The sequence below is a fragment of the Oxyura jamaicensis genome, chromosome 3, assembly GCF_011077185.1.
Source record: "Oxyura jamaicensis isolate SHBP4307 breed ruddy duck chromosome 3, BPBGC_Ojam_1.0, whole genome shotgun sequence".
Taxonomy (NCBI): Eukaryota; Metazoa; Chordata; class Aves; order Anseriformes; family Anatidae; genus Oxyura; species Oxyura jamaicensis.
This window is the reverse complement of record NC_048895.1, coordinates 103921246-103938485: the sequence shown is the minus strand read 5'-3', so window position 1 is coordinate 103938485 and position 17240 is coordinate 103921246. Positions and strand designations below refer to the sequence as shown.

General features: G+C 36.3%; 1 protein-coding gene across 7 annotated transcripts in view; it reads right to left on the bottom strand.

Annotated features, from left to right (window-relative positions):
• The window catches only part of GREB1 (growth regulating estrogen receptor binding 1), a 93307-nt gene that overhangs the window by 40555 nt on the left and 35512 nt on the right, over positions 1 to 17240 (bottom strand). For all 7 annotated transcript variants that reach the window (XR_004749453.1, XM_035321832.1, XM_035321833.1 and 4 more), the window contains exons 2-6: positions 15214 to 15370; positions 9675 to 9794; positions 8776 to 8952; positions 1668 to 1850; positions 1225 to 1368 (exon numbers count right to left, since the gene is read on the bottom strand). Coding sequence is in view for 6 of the 7 variants with exons in the window: in XM_035321832.1 (XP_035177723.1) it covers positions 1225 to 1368; positions 1668 to 1850; positions 8776 to 8952; positions 9675 to 9794; positions 15214 to 15370 (781 nt within the window). In the remaining variant the exon portion in view is untranslated. The remainder of the gene's footprint in view (positions 1 to 1224; positions 1369 to 1667; positions 1851 to 8775; positions 8953 to 9674; positions 9795 to 15213; positions 15371 to 17240) is intronic.

Here is a 17240-nt window from a genome sequence, read left to right as displayed (position 1 = left end):
ACCATCAGGATTTGCTCTGAGCGAATGCAATGCCGAATAACATAAAGCCACTTCTGATCTCATACCAGATTATTGCTGTCTGATTCCTAAGTGCCTGGGTAAAGTCCCAGTATGCAATTAAATAAGTAATTTCAGATCCTTTAGATTCTTTGCAGGTTCACCCTAGCTCATATATGAAGTTTACTTAAGAACCAGCAAAGAGAGTAAAAGAGTCCAAGCGTTGTTTAAAATTTACTAAAAATGTCCTCAACTTCAACTCAGATTGACATCCTGCTTCCAAACATCATTTTAAGTGTGTTGCATTAAAAAAGAGATGTTTTTGCAAGCCAAATATGATTTTAATTAATGTATCTTTTTAAATATGTAACCTCTGGCAAACAAATGCCAATACTGCTATTATAAAAAGATTAATGATTTGTTCTGGAGGGGTACCAGCATTCCAGATCACAACTATTTAACTGGCTTCTGTCTCTCAGACAGAATATAACCACCAACAGCTGTGCCTCAGTTCTCATATGAGAATCTCTGTAACAGTCACAAGAGACTACTCATTATGAAGAAGCTCGGAGAGAACACTTTAGCCTCTGCCATCCATCACCTTTTATTTATAAGGCTAACGGAAAAGTAAATGTTTCAGAAAGCATTGTTAATACAAAGAAGTTACAGATATTAATCATTACTTTATCTTTTAATATCAAAGCTGTTTTTCTTCACAGAAGAAAAAACTCAGAAGCTTTTAAGCTAATGTCCATACCATCTCAGCAATAAAGGGAATTCTGATTATAACATAAGAGAGACTGGAACAAGAAAACACCTATTGAAAGAAATACCAATTCTTTGCTACTTTAATTAAAAAAAAAAAAAAAAAAGAAAAGAAAAAAAGAAAAAAAAGTCTCTTAATAATGTGGATTGTGTTAGTGATGAACAAACTTCAAAATACCTGGCTATATTGTTATTTGCTAAACTAAAAAGGGAATAATAAACCTAAGGGAAAAATGGACAGTGAGAAGCCTTGACAACATGATTCCTTTTTTTTATTTGTAAGATACCTCCATACCTATTCAATTTACTTTATTTTATGTGGTAGTGTGCTGACTTGTTTGTCTTTCTGTTCATACAAATACAGACAGATATGCACACACAGAATAGTAAAACCACATAACCCAGTAAAATAAAAAATAGTAAAACTACAGTAACCCAGGGTGTTTTCCTTCTAAGTGGTACCTGTTTGTTGAGTCCCAGCTGGAGCATTTGGATTTGCTGCTGGTAGAAGCTCACTTGAGATGCTTCCAGAGAGGCCCGAACTTTCTGGCAGTTGGAACAATGTGCTCGAACAGGTGCTGGAAGAAGACTGTCGGCCTCTGAACTCTTAAAAAAAAAGGAACTTGTTATCCACTGACAACAGTGATAGTTGCTTTTCTCTGAGTACTGATTTGATAATTTCACACATGAATTACTTAAAGGCTACAGCACTTAGATGGCAGGAACTGATGGCATCAAACATGCCATTCTTGTATTAGGGTACACAATTGCTTTTTACAGCTGCACTTTAAGGAGCCTTTCTTTCAACTGATCCATCTTAGGTTTTACACAGACGCCAGTCCCTGTGATATCTAAGCTTGGATGATGAAAACCAGAGCTCAAGTAAGACAGCTTCATTATCTTACCTGCTCCTTTCCAGCAGATTACAGATCCTTTGGTCAGAGCTCCCTGTGCATTCCTGACCAGATAATACTTTAAGTGTTTCTGTTTCTTGGGCTGAGTGGTCAGTTTAAGATTAATATGATTTGAGAATTCTGTAAAGTAGCAGAAACCTTTCTTGCCACAGCCAACACAATTGCCAGAGAAGCCTGATAAAAATAAACAATACATATAATCCAATGAGATAGGTTTGTCACTATTAATAACATCAAAACATTACTATTCTCTGGAGAAAAATAATATAGATTGAGCTTTTTATTAACACTACCCTTCAGAAAAATAAATAAATAAATAAATAAAAATCTACAGCAAGTTCTCTATGTTTCATTTTGGCTATCAAATTGCAAAAACAGAACACCACAAAGGAAAAAAAAAAAAAAAAAAAAAAAAAAAAGAGAGAGAGAAAATAAAATAAGCCATATTTCCATTTTCTGGAAAATTTTCATTTTCCACCTGAAAAGAAAATCATAATACCATTTATTACCTACCTGTGAAGCATTGTATTTCATTTATTTTTTAACTTTCATTGAAACTAAGCATGCAATTAAGTCTCAATAAATTAACTTTATTTAATATATTATATTTAATTAGATATAAGTATATTTAAGTACCAAGTTCCTACTACAGATGCTTGTTTAGAGAGGAGAAATACTAATGCCTTCTTCGGCTATTGATTTAAAGTATCTGTCTCAAATTATGTGGCTGGACTGTGTTAGCACTTCACAACAGTTTAAGCTATCTGTGATTACAGGAAAAAAAAAAAAAATGTCTGTAACTTTACAGAACATGACAGAGACACAGTCCTTGCACGTAAAGGAGCTTATTGTACTCAGGCTTAATGGGGCACTTCCAGGGATACTGCCATTTCCTCTCATTCTGAGGTACAAAGTTAGAGCCTCAAAGAGGAGTTCATGATGGTGATAGCATTACCACCATAAATAAGGAACATTCCTTGAACAGATGATGAAGACCATCTCCCTTTTCTTCTAACAGAACTTTAGTTTTCCATTTTCTAAAGTATTGCCATAAGAAATGTTGTGCTGCATAAGACCAATGAAACTATCTGAAAATACTTACAACTTCCAAAGAAATCCTATAGTGTGCAATTAGAAGATAATGTTCCCCATGAACATTTCTCTCTATTCTCTACATATGCTCTGAAGCATGAAGGTTTCTTTTATTTTAATCACATCTAATGGACATCTTGATGTGTTATCAAAGGAATTTGAAATTGAAAGGATGAGTTCAGTGAATTGAAAGGAAATGAATTTAACATAATGGATGGAGAATAGCATTGGAAATAGATAATGTAACTGCAGTACAGGCTAAATAATATGATAGATAAAATTAAGAGCCATTTCCACCACATTTCAGGCTAATTATGTTTTCAGACTAATGGTCAATACTTCTTTTTCTCCTTAAGAAAAGTGAATTAAAATGCAAGCATAGTGCTTTGTAAACACCTGTTGCTTGGTCTATAACCTGAGCACTTTCGTTAGTTTTCAAAGGGCTCAGAAGAATTCATTAAAAATATAAGTAAATGTGGCAATTGGTCTGGTATCTATGGGAACAAGTGGATAATAACTACTGAAAGCTGCCTATTATATCATTGATGCTGGTCGGTAGGATCATAAAATCAGGACAAGTCATGACTCTGCAGAATCCTCTGTGTGGTATCAGTCAACACAAAAGCATCTGTCTAATATCACAGAACATTCAGTTGCTGCAATAAAAGCAACAACAAAATGAAACAAAACTAGAATGGATGTGGTAAAAGCTGTAGAGTTTGTATGTACTGTATGCACATTAAAAAATCACTGACAATGTTTCTGCTGGCAAATGAAAGTTTCCTGTACATCTTTGAGGCATAGCAAGCATGACCAGCAGCATTGCAATTTTGGTTAGGTTGCCACTTACAAGCCATTATTTGTTTCCAAATAGAAGCATAAGGGGACCAAAAGTAAAATAGAAATGCCTGTACCCTGTTTAGGTTTCATTGTTTTGCTGATAGTGTCCAGCAACTTGCCAAAGCCACAGATGAAAATATTTGCCGAACAGAAAGTTGGGCAGTGGACATAAAATTTTTTCATGTGGACTTCAGATCAGCCGGTACTGATAATTCTTGTAAACTATCATCAGCCTAAGACATATTTAACAGAAAATAACTTCTACCTGAAGCAACCTCTTGTGTCTTTAGTCATCTATCTTAAACTCTGTCTATACTGGGAAGAGTCTACTGTACCAGGTCTACTGGAAAATTAGTTTTCAACAAGTATAGCATAGAGGTGAGTCCTAGAAAGAATTCAACAGACCTGAAGTCTAATTTTGAGAAATTCTTGGAGAACATTTTAGAAGGTTGTTTTTTCTGTTTGTTTGTTTCTTTTCCATTTAAGCCAAACTAACATCTTTCTCATCAAATCTCCCCAGCTTCTCTGAGCTGACTAGGTCCTTTCTGGCAAGCTCCTGTCAACACTGTTTTTCAGCCCATTCATTCTGTTTTTTTTTTGTTTGTTTGTTTGTTTGTTTTGTTTTGTTTTGTTTTTATACACATGGAATATAGAGTTAAGGGTTATTAAACAAGAAATCCATATAAATACCTAACAGACACCATATATCATGACTTTATAATTTCAATGCAATACAATGATGTCCAGTCATTACTCTTTCGAGGGCTAACTTTCAGACTGAAGAAGCATCTACTGCCAACCTTGCTTACAGCACTTACGTAGCAGATTGAGTGACCCTGAAAACAGTGTTTGTCATGAGAGACTCCTCCATTCTGTGTGTGCCCTGTTCGGACGCCATAACCAGAGGTAGTAGCTGATGGAAAGGACAGCTTGTTTCATAAACAGGCTACATTAAATATTCTTTCATACATTATAGAAAGGACAAAGGTCAGGCGAGTCAGGGCAACCATAAGATGACCCAATATATCTATGTCATGTGAATGATTTCACAAGAGAATTAGAAATCAATGCCTGGAGTTTAGGGGCTAAGCCTTTCACCTTTAGGTCACCAGTTCAAATTCAGCTCAGTTCAGTAGTGACTTAAGGCTGTTACCCTCTGAAGATTGTTTAATCAGAAGGTATTTGCTTGTGTCTGACATTTTATCACATGTATTTGCTTGAATGTGCCCACATCACAGCGATCAATTACTCATAATTTAAAAAACACTTCCACGGTAGGGACCCCATGATCAGTAGAGGGACCTTGGACTAGAAGGGTACGAAGCCTGCCCTACCTCATCACTGGGCAATGGTTCCTTAGGATCAACAGCGAGCTTGTACTAAGGGTAAACAGATGAATTCAAGGTGGAAGGATATCCATGTAATATTTCATAATCTAATCTTATGCATGTTGGTCCAACTGAAAATTTTCTTCCTGTTTCTCTACTAAATTACTAATGGGGTTTTAATTAATGTTAATATTTATGTAATGTTAATATTTTTGTGAAAAGTTGGCGACTTGCTTAACACACAACAAAAATGTTTTTTCAACTGTTCAACAAAAATATTTCTTCTCTTCACTTCTATGCACAAGCAAAAAGCACAAAAACATTGACAACGCTCCACATTTTTCCCTCCCATTCAGTACCTCTAAATTCGAAGACTGAAGTACTGCGTTTTAAAAATAAATGAAATGAATACGGTCAAGCTAGAAAGCTCCACGGTACAGAAACTCACTACTATTACAAAAGCTGAATAGAACATTGTATATTTTAATAGAAGTGATGCAGTATTTCATACTGCAATGTTTTCATCTTACACACAGCTTAAAATGCAAGCAAACTAATCTTTCCTCTGTCATTCTGACCTCAGGGAGCCACTCTAAAAAAAAAGGATTTCTTATTCCCTGCTAGGAAAGTGGGCAGCTGTTTGGTCTTTTCGGAAGCAAAATGGTGGGTGAATAGCTGCTTTGTTCATCATGAGAGACTCTCCTTATGAGTGAGAACTGGAAGGGGGTGGGGTGGCAACAAAAGAGAAACCTTTGGGAGTGGTACATATTTGCTGCATTGGCTTCTTTTATTAGAAAACAATAAATATTGCACTACTACAGAAGTTCTTCCTGCATCTACACATTCCTTCAGGCTACAAAAGAACAAGAAACAGCTTCCTAAAGGCAAAACTTTAATTTGTTTTGCAGAGTAGTGAAACTCGGCATGTAACTTGATTACTACAAACATGCAGAGTACATTCTCAGTCTCCTCAAATGTAGACAACTTAAGAAAAATATAGCCCTTTCCAGAAAACTGTTTGGTTTTGTGGTTTTTTTGTTTGTTTGTTTGTTTGTTTGTTTGTTGTTTTTTCATTTTATTTTTTCTTTCTTTTTTTTTTTTTCCTCTGTGAAATAATATATCATCTGTAAAACCAAAGAAACAAAACAACCTCAATCTCCAACAGAAACTACTTTCAAATCATAAGCACAAATGCCTTGATTGGTGGGACAACTTATTAGCATAATCAATAAATTGGCTCATGCCCCAGAGTCATATTAACAGCCCCTAATGGGAACAAGACCATAAGTCAGAAGGTGGTCAGGAAACTACTGAGACATTTCATTTTCTTCCGGAATTTTTGTACATTACACAAGCATCTTTGCAAATGTATGCAGGTGGACCATGAGAAATCAGGGAAATATTGGTTATTTTATTTGTGCCTTTCCCTACAAATAAATTCTTTTGGAAAAAAAAAAAAAAAAAAAAAAAAAAGAAGAACTACAACAAAATACAACAACCAAGCCTATAATACTGAGTAATAAGCCTACAATACTGAGTAATAACTACCTTACAGAAATACAGTATAATAAGAGAAAAAATAAGAAATTATGAAAGAATGTGGTTCAAGGGTTACAAGTGATATGCCAGAATCACCAATAAGCCTTAGCAAAAGAGAAGAACATAGTAGGATGCACACTGACTCACAATGACATCTCATTTCAATTCTAAACAAATTAATTTCAATTTCCCTATAAATTCAGACATGCTTCAGGGACCACTTTCTGGAAGGCCAAGATCTTTGAAGGCAGAATGGCCTAAAGTCAGAATACAAAAGTAAGCCTTCTATATCTTTTGAAACAAAGATAATAAAAGATAATAAAAAGAGTTTCCACTCTTCGTAGTAGGAGTCTATGAAAAGTCTTCATCTTAAAACTAGCACAATACAGAGGTGTTATCTTAATAGGCAGAGAGTTTAAAACAGTTATCTTTTAGCTTACTACATGTCTCTAACTGAAACTTTTGATGTCTGCTTCTAATTTTACTTCCCCTGATTTGACTTGCATCAGTGTATGAAAATCAGAATCAATCATTTCCACCAGATCTTCTGGAGCAATATAGTAGTACAATAGACTGTAGCAACATTATGCTGTCCTTATGTCAATGAGATACATCATTTTTTTTCACCAGTTCATAGAGACTGAAAACATTTTTTTTCCAACTTATAGGTCTTTGGATCTTAAAGCTTACAGGTTCTTACAGATTTAAGCTTGTTATAGTATACACAAAAGTTACTACTAAAATTATATGCAAAAGATCATGATTCACTGGTGTCTAAATGTAAATCAGCCAAAAATAAGCATATAAATGGTTTCAGAAAACTAAAACAGTATTAAATAAGCAAGCTGAGGATGCAAGTAATATAAAAACCTCTCAGTTATGTTCCTGTTGCCTTTTTCTGTTCTTGTTTAGCATGCAATTAACAGATACACTACTTCCTCCCTGCTAACAGCCTAAGGAGCTTAAGCTGTTAATAGTCCTAGCACTGAATGACTTGAGTGGTACAACATTCCTGTCTTTATCTTTAAAATGACAACACGTGGGTGATTTATAATCCTCTTAATTCTTTTACAATCACTGTTCAAATGTACTGTGACCAACACAACTCTGCAAGATCACATGAGGAAAGAAATCACTGTACATAGAATTACATTATCCACCTTCACACTGTGCTGTCATCCCAGATGCCTTAAAGAGTGGCTCAAACTGAGAAAACAACTGAGTTCACATCATATCCTTCAGTGTTTGTGAGATAAAATGGTTAAAGGAAACAAGGACAAATTGTTCCTTTTTGCTATTTAAACCTCAGACTCGTACATAAATAAATGATGGGGCATTTTTGGTTAACTAAGAAAAATAATACTTAAAAACCCAAGAATGTATGATGAAGAAAAAAAAGTTATACCTCAGGTTATATACTATTTGTCCCAATGTAAAAACTATTCCATTTTAATTACATCAGTATTTAGTTCATTTATTCACATGATTGCAGATGACCCCCAATTGTGTTGATTTGGATAACGTTAATAGCAATCAGAAGGGCCATAACAAAAATAGGTAGAAGGACCTAGTTTATGTCAGACAAATGGATGAAAAGCAAGAAACTTGTAAGTATCCTACATGTTTTGTCTTCTCTTAAAATACTGTGTATTGTAAGATTGAATTCAAATATGCAGTATTACTTGATTATACATAAAGGAAAATTTTCAACTTGTAACCATTCATTTTTATGTTTACTGTGATAACAGCAAAAAGTCATGGGTTAGGATCCAGAAGCAGTGCTATTATTTATATGCAATAGAGAATATGATCCCTACCCTAAAATGATGAATGGAAATCGTCATATTTTTTTTATAGTACAAACTATTTTGAAACTGTATATATGGTCGCCAAAAAGGTTCACTTTGACAGACCTACAGTCTGCCCAAGTATGTTAGTATTTGGAAAGCTAAAATCAACTAGTCCAGTGACCAGATGTGTAGTTTCAGCAACTAGGACATAAACTGACTAGACTATGACTTAATTCTTGGACTAACGGATAGAAGGCAATGAAGCATTTCAAATGAACTGGCTTCATCTGTATCTTTCTAAATAGAGCAAGCATAGCCAGCTCTGAGTTGTTATCTTGTTGAGCATCACCACTGAGAGTTACTATTCAAATGGAACAGAAATAAGATCTGCTGAACTCACTCTAAAAAACAAAACAAAACAAAACAAAACAAACAAACAAATAAACACAAAACTAGCAAGTAATTGTAGACCACAGAAGCATTCCACTTACTCCAACCACAGATACTTACCCAACAGGGCATTGCGCCCATTGTCATCTGGCAGGAATCTTTTATCCACAGCACACACTAAAAGGTGATCAGGTAAATTTGGTGACTTTGCACCAACAAGTAAAAACCCTGATGGTACCTCGATATGTTCATTGGAAATTGAAACCAGTCTCAAATCTTTACCGGCCTGGCAGAAACCTAGAAAAAATCAGTTTAATATATTTTAAACTGACAAGTTTTTTTGTTGTTTAATACACACAGTTGTCTTTATTAAAGAGCTTCCAATATTTTTTATGAAAAGCAGAGTTGTATCCTCCGAGGTGAATGGCAAACTAAGAGACAGTTTTCTTCCCTGCCTTTTGGTTAGCCATAACCAAATACTATGAGGACAATAAAGAACAAATCTGAAAATCCACATTTTCATGATGATGTTGCACATCATATTTATGGGACTACTTACTAATGTCATCATAACTTTGGTCATACATTCAAAAATGCAGATAATAGTTCTTTATATCTAGTGAAACTCACTGGTTTTCAGATTTTTTTTACAGCAACATTGAATGAGGTACACTTTAAGTAGTAAAAAGTGATGATAAAGCCTAAAAATTACCATACTCATTTTAGCAAATGTCATGCCAGCAAACTGAACCTTCCCTAACAGAACAGAAATTCTGTCCTCATGCCAGGTATTTTAACACAAATGCTTATCTGACACACTTTGTAAGACCTTGCAAAAATGTAAAAGCAACCAAGAACAATATAGATTTGTCTAGTAGATAATGAACACTGACATTTTTAGGATTTCTACACTATATAAATGATCTCATTATAACGAGTTACAGGGGAAAGAGTCCTAATCCTACCCTTTTCAATAGAGTAAAAATGCTTTCAGATAGCATGTTTAGTGTATTTCTTACCATCAGTAGTGCAACATCCTTCTGGAGGAGGCTTCATCTGGTAAGAAATGGGGCTACTTGATTCTGAGCCTTCCTCCTCCTCCTCTTCTTCCTCTTCCTCATTATCTGCTCTGCTGCCTGCTACAAATTATAATAGCATATATGACTTAGAAAACAGAAAATGCTGGCAACAAACCAGTGAATGAACAAGGTGACCCAGTTACAGAAAAGTGTTAGAGAAAATTGGATTCTCTCCTTTTGACAATGACTTCACTGTTGCCAACTCTTAAGATATTTGTTGTTTCCTTAAAGCTCCAACTTGCAGTCTTATGCTTACAATAGAAAAACTTTGATTAAAAAAAAAAAAAAAAAAAAAAAAAGGCTAACTAACCTCATGATTTGTGGAATTCTAATTCCTGGTGTTTAAACTCTTGTTGATCACAGCACTGTAACTGTATCCTTTGTTTATAATATTAACAGCCAATATCTGACAATTACTGACTGTGTCCTCGATGACCATGTCCTTGATGAAGAAACAGTTCCTGCTTAAAACTAGGTTCACCACAGATGATGTCATGATAAGAATACCTAATTCTCAGGCAGTCTGTCTCCTAGCAGAATCCAGAGCTCTGAGTAAAAGACTGTCACTCCTCGTACAATGTCAAGGAAAGGCAGAGGAAGACAACACTCAGAGGTCTGTGCATGGACTGCACCATTCTAGGAGTTCCACAATGAATTCTAAGGAAAAGAATAAATCATTTAGGATTCTTTTAAAGGGACTTTTAGGTGTTTTCTCTCCAGATTCTCTGCTATAAACTGCTTTTCTGGTGTCCTGGTTACCTAAGTCAGCAATTTTACCTGATAGCTTTCTTGTTAAGAGAATCACCTGCATAATCTTAATGTATTTTTCAACCTTCCAGCTAGAGAATGCTTCTCTCCCTCTCTGTGTGTGGGACAATCATTTTCCATGCATAATGCAACACCTCCAGCAAAACACACTGAGCAATAACTCCACCCCCTCTTGCAACTAGGACACACTGATGGCAAATGGGAAAAATGTGGCAAGCAGAGGAGTGCAGCTAAATGGCCAGTGGGGTGAACACTTCTGTGGACAGGACTTCAGAAAATGTCAGACTGGATCCAGCCTTACATAAGAAAGAGGTAGGGAAAAAGTACTAAATGAATCCATTGGGTGTTATGCCTTGTCTTACAGCTTGGCTTAGACAGAGACCTGCCTGCAATGCAAAGAGATTTCACTGGCAAAATTTGGTGGTGAAAGGCTGCAGGTATTTGAGGATTAGACAGAAGCTGGATATGCTGGCTGGACTTCAGCAGGTAGAATAGCAGTTGGGCTCCTACTTTGTCTTCTATTAGGATAGCTGCTGATCCAACTTTTAGTCTTTAAACAGAACAACACCAAAGCATGCTGCAGTCATCCTACAGAGCTCAGTGACAACTGGACACGCTCTCTTTGCTTCGACCGACTTTTTGGATCAGGCACTCAGAATCCCACAGAATATTCAAGGATTTTTTTTCCTATGACACTCCTCAGAATGTTTTTTTTTCTTCTACAGAGAAAGGATTGTAGAACTGGCTAAACAAATATTACAGAATAAATCAGAATTAGGGAGGATGCTGAAGAAAGTAAATCCAGGGTTTGAAAGTTTGTCTTTAAAGGTTACTAAGACTTACATCCCAATCTAGAAGAGGATTTGAAAGGTATATTTACTTCTAAATATCTAAACTTCAAGCTTGAGTGCTGGTGTGTGCAGATAAGGACAGAATGTTAAACACTACTGTTTAAGGGTGTAGTCCAAAGATAAAAATGCTGTAAGTGGACAAAGAGAAAAGTGAAGCTCTCCATCTTTGCTATTTAAGATGGGTAAGTTATGCGTTATGACTTAACCTTGACTAACATCTAGATGCAATGAAAAAGGGGAGAAGCTGGCTCTCCTCTCTTTTCCTGCACTCCCAGCCATGAAGTTCCTTCTTTCCTCTTTGTGCCAGCGCTGACACTTACTGGAGCCTGTGAGGAGCCATCCCAGCTTGCTAACCCAGAAAGCTAACCAAGCAAACAAAAATGAGCTTTTTTTTTTTTTTTCTTTTTTTTTTTTTTTCTTTTAATTGGGTTTATGTATGAAGTATTTATGTATAAGTGCAAGATCCAAGAAATGCCAAAGCTGTTGGAAAGGCAGAAAATTGAAACATTTGGCTGGAAGTGGGGGAAGCAGAATATGGGATTTCCCCTTTTGGCTAGTGGTAAACTGTTAGGTTTGCTCAGCCGTAACAGGTAATTTCACTTAAAAAAGACAGACAAGAAATAAAAGTGGAAACTAAGGAAGAGGAGCTGCAGCACTTTCAAGACAAAAATGAAAAGAATACAAGAGTATGTATGTACTATTAATACATAAAAATGAGCTGCTGTCACCTGTATTGATCATCATTGGGATTTCTACTGCTTGTTTTAAAAAAGATACAGCTTCTGCTTCCCTTTTAAAGCAATATCCCTCCAAGGACCTCTATTTTTATATTTCTGTTCCACGTCTTCTTTTTTTAAACAATTTCTAAAGAACACAATCAAGCACTCAAAACCAGAGATAATATGATGGCAGAAGTAGACTCACAACCATTTTTCTTCTGTTGTATGTTATAAAATGAAGCAGTCAGCTGATCTAACCTGTTATAACTCCATTAACCAACAAGTTTGTGAAGATTATATCCTTATTTTATTGAATTTAGATTTATTGATAGATACCATAAACACAATTGTTTTCTTTATTCTTCTCAGTTTATTTAAAGAATTATTTTTAGTTCTCATGAAAATTGATTAGACCTTTATGCTTATACAGTTGTGGTACCTTAATTAAAATAATAATAATAATATGGAAAATTATTCTGCCCTAGTGGAGATCAGTAACAAGTGGCTTTCCTCAGGGGTCAGTACTGGGACAGGCGCTGTTTAACATCTCTTTTGGTAACATGGAGAGTGGGATGGAGTGCACCCTTAGTAAATTTGCCAGTGACACCAAACTGTGTGGTGCAGTCAACATGCTGGAGGGAAGGCATGGCATCCAGAGGGACCTGGACATGCCTGAGAGGTGGGCCTGTGCAAACCTCATGAAGTTCAACAAGGTTTAGTGCAAGGTCCTGCATCTGGGTTGGGACAATCTCAAGCACAAGTACAGGCTGGGTGGAGAATAGATTGAGAGCAGCCCTGAGGAGAAGAACCTGGGGATGTTGGTTGATGAGAAGCTTGACATGAGCCAGCAGTGTGCACTTGCAGCCCAAAAAGCCAGCCATATCCTGGTCTGCATCAAAAGAAGTGTAGCTAGCAGGGCAAGGAGGTGATTCTCCCTCTCTGCTCTGCTCTCATGAGACCCCACCTGGAGCCCTGCATTCAGCTCTTGAGCTCCCAGCACAAGAAGGACATGGGCATATTAGAATGAGTCCAGAGGAGGGCCACAGGGATGATCAGGGTGCTGGAGCACCTCTCCTATGAAGAGAGGCTGAGGCAGCTGGGGTTGTTCAGCCTGGAGAAGAGAAGGTTCTGGGGAGACCTTACAGCAGCCCTCCAGTACCTGCAGGAAAGCTGGGGAGGGACTCTTTGTCAGGGGGGCATAGTGATTGGACAAGCGGTAATGGCTTTAAACTAAAAGAGGGGAGATTTAGATTAGATATAAGGAAGAAATTTACTTAGAGGGTAGTGAGGCACTGGCACAGGCTGCCCAGAGAAGCTGTGGATGCGCCATCCCTGGAGGTGTTCAAGACCAGGTTGGATGGGGCTTTGGGCAACCTGGTCTGGTGGCAGGTGTCCCTGCCCATGGCAGGGGGTTGGAATTTGATTATCTTTGGTCCTTTCCAACCCAAACCATTCTATGATTCTATGTCAGAAGGCTGGAGTAAAGAAAGATAACAAGAGGGGAGAACAAGAGCTTATGCATAAGGATAGACATCTGCTTCAGATGCCTCCTGGTACTCAGTACAGGGATTCATGAGTTGGAAGAATAAAAAATTTCTATTTATTGAGAGGCTGGAGTACAGGATAACACATTGCAGACCTCTTCCACCTGAGGAATAACGTTGGATAAACTCTATTTCAGGTCCCTTCAGAGTCCCATTCACAGTTCCCTTTGTCTGAAACTTCTATGAAATAAAGCTCCATCAAGCTGTTGTGGGACTTTTAATTAATTACAGTTCAATTCTGTTGCCATTAACTGCAAAGAAAACAGAATCAGCCCCTCGTGATCTAAAAAGTTGTCTGAAAGAAAGGAGTTACAGAAGTGTGAAATCACACTTTTGTTCCTGAACAATGAGTCTGCTCCTGTAGCATCATTCCCAACTGATGTCAAAATCCATTTTGTGACATCACAGCTGGTTGCCATGGAAAAGTTTATGAAATCTTCTTAGAAGGATTTGATAGAAGTATCACTTTGTGTAAGGAAAAAGCAGCATAAATGAATGTATATCATGCATATGTCCTACACTAGCAAAAAAAAATAAAATAAAAAAGGAAGATCAATGATTAATGATGTGTGAGTGGTGAGCAGAGTTATTTCTTTAAGGAATATTTTCTCAGCAGTTACAATGAGGTAGCAGTAAAGGATTTAATACATGCAAAGTATTTGTTTTTTTGATTACCATTTATTTTTGTTTGTTTTGTTTTCTGTTACTGTGGATTGTTAACCATTATGTGTTCTGCATTACATATGTTTCTAAGCTATCTTTTGCAAGTTATGACAGCATAAGTAGACCTGGTCAAAAGAAATGAAACACCACCCTGGTGACAGAAAAGGATAAATAATAAAATTATTAAACATAACCTTGCACAAGCATGCCAGAGTACTGCACACATCAGTAAACTCACTGCACACCTCTAGACTACACATATTAGAGCACATCAAAGTACCAAATTGTATCATGAGTTTGCTTGCCAGAGCTATGCAGTTTGTCTAAATCATACTACTTCAAAGAAAAAAAGACCGACCAAAGGAAAATCAGAAAAAAAACGACCTCTAAAAACACACATAAAGTCCCGTATATACTAACTGGAGCTAACATATCCTAAGTTTGTACCTTTACAGCAACAGAATAACTAAAAAAACCATGCCCAAAGTAATAATAAACCTTCTTTATAATCAACTAAAAATATTTCTGCTGTATTTATTAGTGAAAATTAATATACTTAATACTATTACTATTACATTTGTAAATCTGTCACGTGTTTACCATTATTTACTGTATAATTTTCAGCAGTGTATGATAAATTATAGGGTGACAGATCTATGTTCCAAATTTCCAAAGATTTCTCCAAACACTTAAAAGAAAAATTCATAGTAAATCTGAGTAAGCAGATGACTTAATTTTGTCAAAATAAAAGACAATGCATTTTATATTTTTAAACAAATTCCAATATACAAATGTATATACATTTTTAGATCATAAAATATCCAAAAAAAACTTCAATACTTTTGTTTTTCTGTATTCTAATTTGAAATGTTTGTGCTGACCCTTTGGAGAGCAAACAGCAGAATTGTCTTTGAGCAAAAACATGAATTCCTACCTTCCAGTGATGACAGTTGCTGTTCAGCTTCCAAATACAACTGAGAAAATATTGGTCTGGGAACTAAGTTGTTTGAGCGCAGAGAGGCCTCGATAGAATTATGCAACACTTCTTCAAACCTTGTTGTCTTGAGCTGACCAGCATAAGAATTTCCCATCTTCTCAAACAAAAAGACAAGAAGGAAAAACAAAACAAAACAAACAAACAAACAAACAAAAAGATTTCAATTTTAGTACTCAAAACTCAATCACTGCACGTTGTTGATGTCAGACTACACCATTTCTCATGAAAGAGAGAAGCTTCACAGCCCACAAAGAAAGGCAAAGGAAAAGAACACTGACTGCTACAGTCACTGTGCTGATCCTGGTGGTAAATTACAGGAAGTTATCTAAAAGTAACAGCTTTCTGTAACTCAGCAGAAAGGCAGCAAGATTTGACACCTAGAAGCCTGATTCTAGTAATTCTTTAGTTTATATAGCAATTGAGGAGATGCATTTTCAACAGTCAGCAATCTCACCTGTAAAACAACCTCTCTATTTTGCATGATTTGAACAGAATAAATTGTAAAGGATCTGGGGAATAGCACAGTTCTGTGTATTTATCTTTGCATAGCCCATCACAGCTGAAAATTCATGGCAAAAGCAGTTCAGCATATTTCATCTTGAAAGTAACATAGCACTGCACTAACATATTGTGAAAGATAATGGCTTCTCCTCCTCACCTTAAGCAATATTTTTCCATGTAAACCAGCATATTTTTTTTAAGAGAGAGACACACCTATTTTATTTTGCCTTTCGTTATTAGGATTTTATTCTTAGTGAAACAGAATAATTTACTCAGACTGTCACTGAAGAGTCAGTCTATTCCAGCTGAATATCCCAGCATTTACTTCCCATGTATTTAACTGCCGCCTGCTTTCCACAGCGAATACAATGACCTGGTATAACCAAAAGCCATGCCAGCTTTCTTTTTCTATAACAAAGTAGCTCTTGCCCTGGGCCCCATGTCCTTTCCCTCCTCAAGTAACTGTGAATAGAAAGCATGAAACGCTTCCTGTTTGTGGCAGTAATTCCTAAAACACTGAACAGCCCCTCCTCAGCACTGGATACTGCTTGGGAAATGAGCCTGTTGGGAAGCATCCTGTAGGAATCAGTCAAGCAAAAGAAAAACTACTTTGCAATCACATGCTGCTTTTGTCAGGAAGAGAAGCAACATACAAATATGAAAGAAATAATATACAAATTTGATAGTTTGGATATATTTTTATGACTTTACAAAGCTTCTATACATATATAATTGTATTACTATACTTTTTTGTACCAATTTAATACTATATATATAACTATACATTATACATATGGTGTTATCAGAAGCGTAATGAGAATTATATAGCAATGCAGACAGCACTTATGAACATGATCTAGAAAAGGAGCAGGCACTACTGACAAAATAGGTTTATGTACACAAAAGCCAACCAAAAAATTTTAGTGTGCATTTTAGTGTGCAGCACTGATTTATCCATTTGCTGAAGGGTACACAGGAAGCCACAGCACACATTAGCTACGTTTAGTGCTAACATGGAAGCAATGGATCTCCTCTTCCAACACAAGCAGCTGACAATTCCTTCTGGCTCCTCTAGTTTCAAATTTTCACTACTGCTTCACCTACACCAAGCACAGCTGAAGGCAGTGAGGAAAGTCTGACTTCAGTATTGTCCCTGAAAAGCTTTATGAGAGATGCATGCAATAAAAACCGTAGTTAAGGTCTAAAGTGAATTATACCCAGTAGTGTTTATACACAAAAGCACTACATGGTATTTAGTTCTAATTCTAATCCATCTTTCAAGCTTTATGTAATAAAGACAAATAATCAAGGTACTTGACAGATTTCTATTTCATTCTTCTTTAAAATCCCTCCCCTTATTATGAACTAATATTTTCTCGTATTAGGTTGGAGACATCTGTTTTGTCAGGGACCTGTCTGCACATTTTCAGGGTCAGGTACATTATGGTTCTATGTGACTGTTC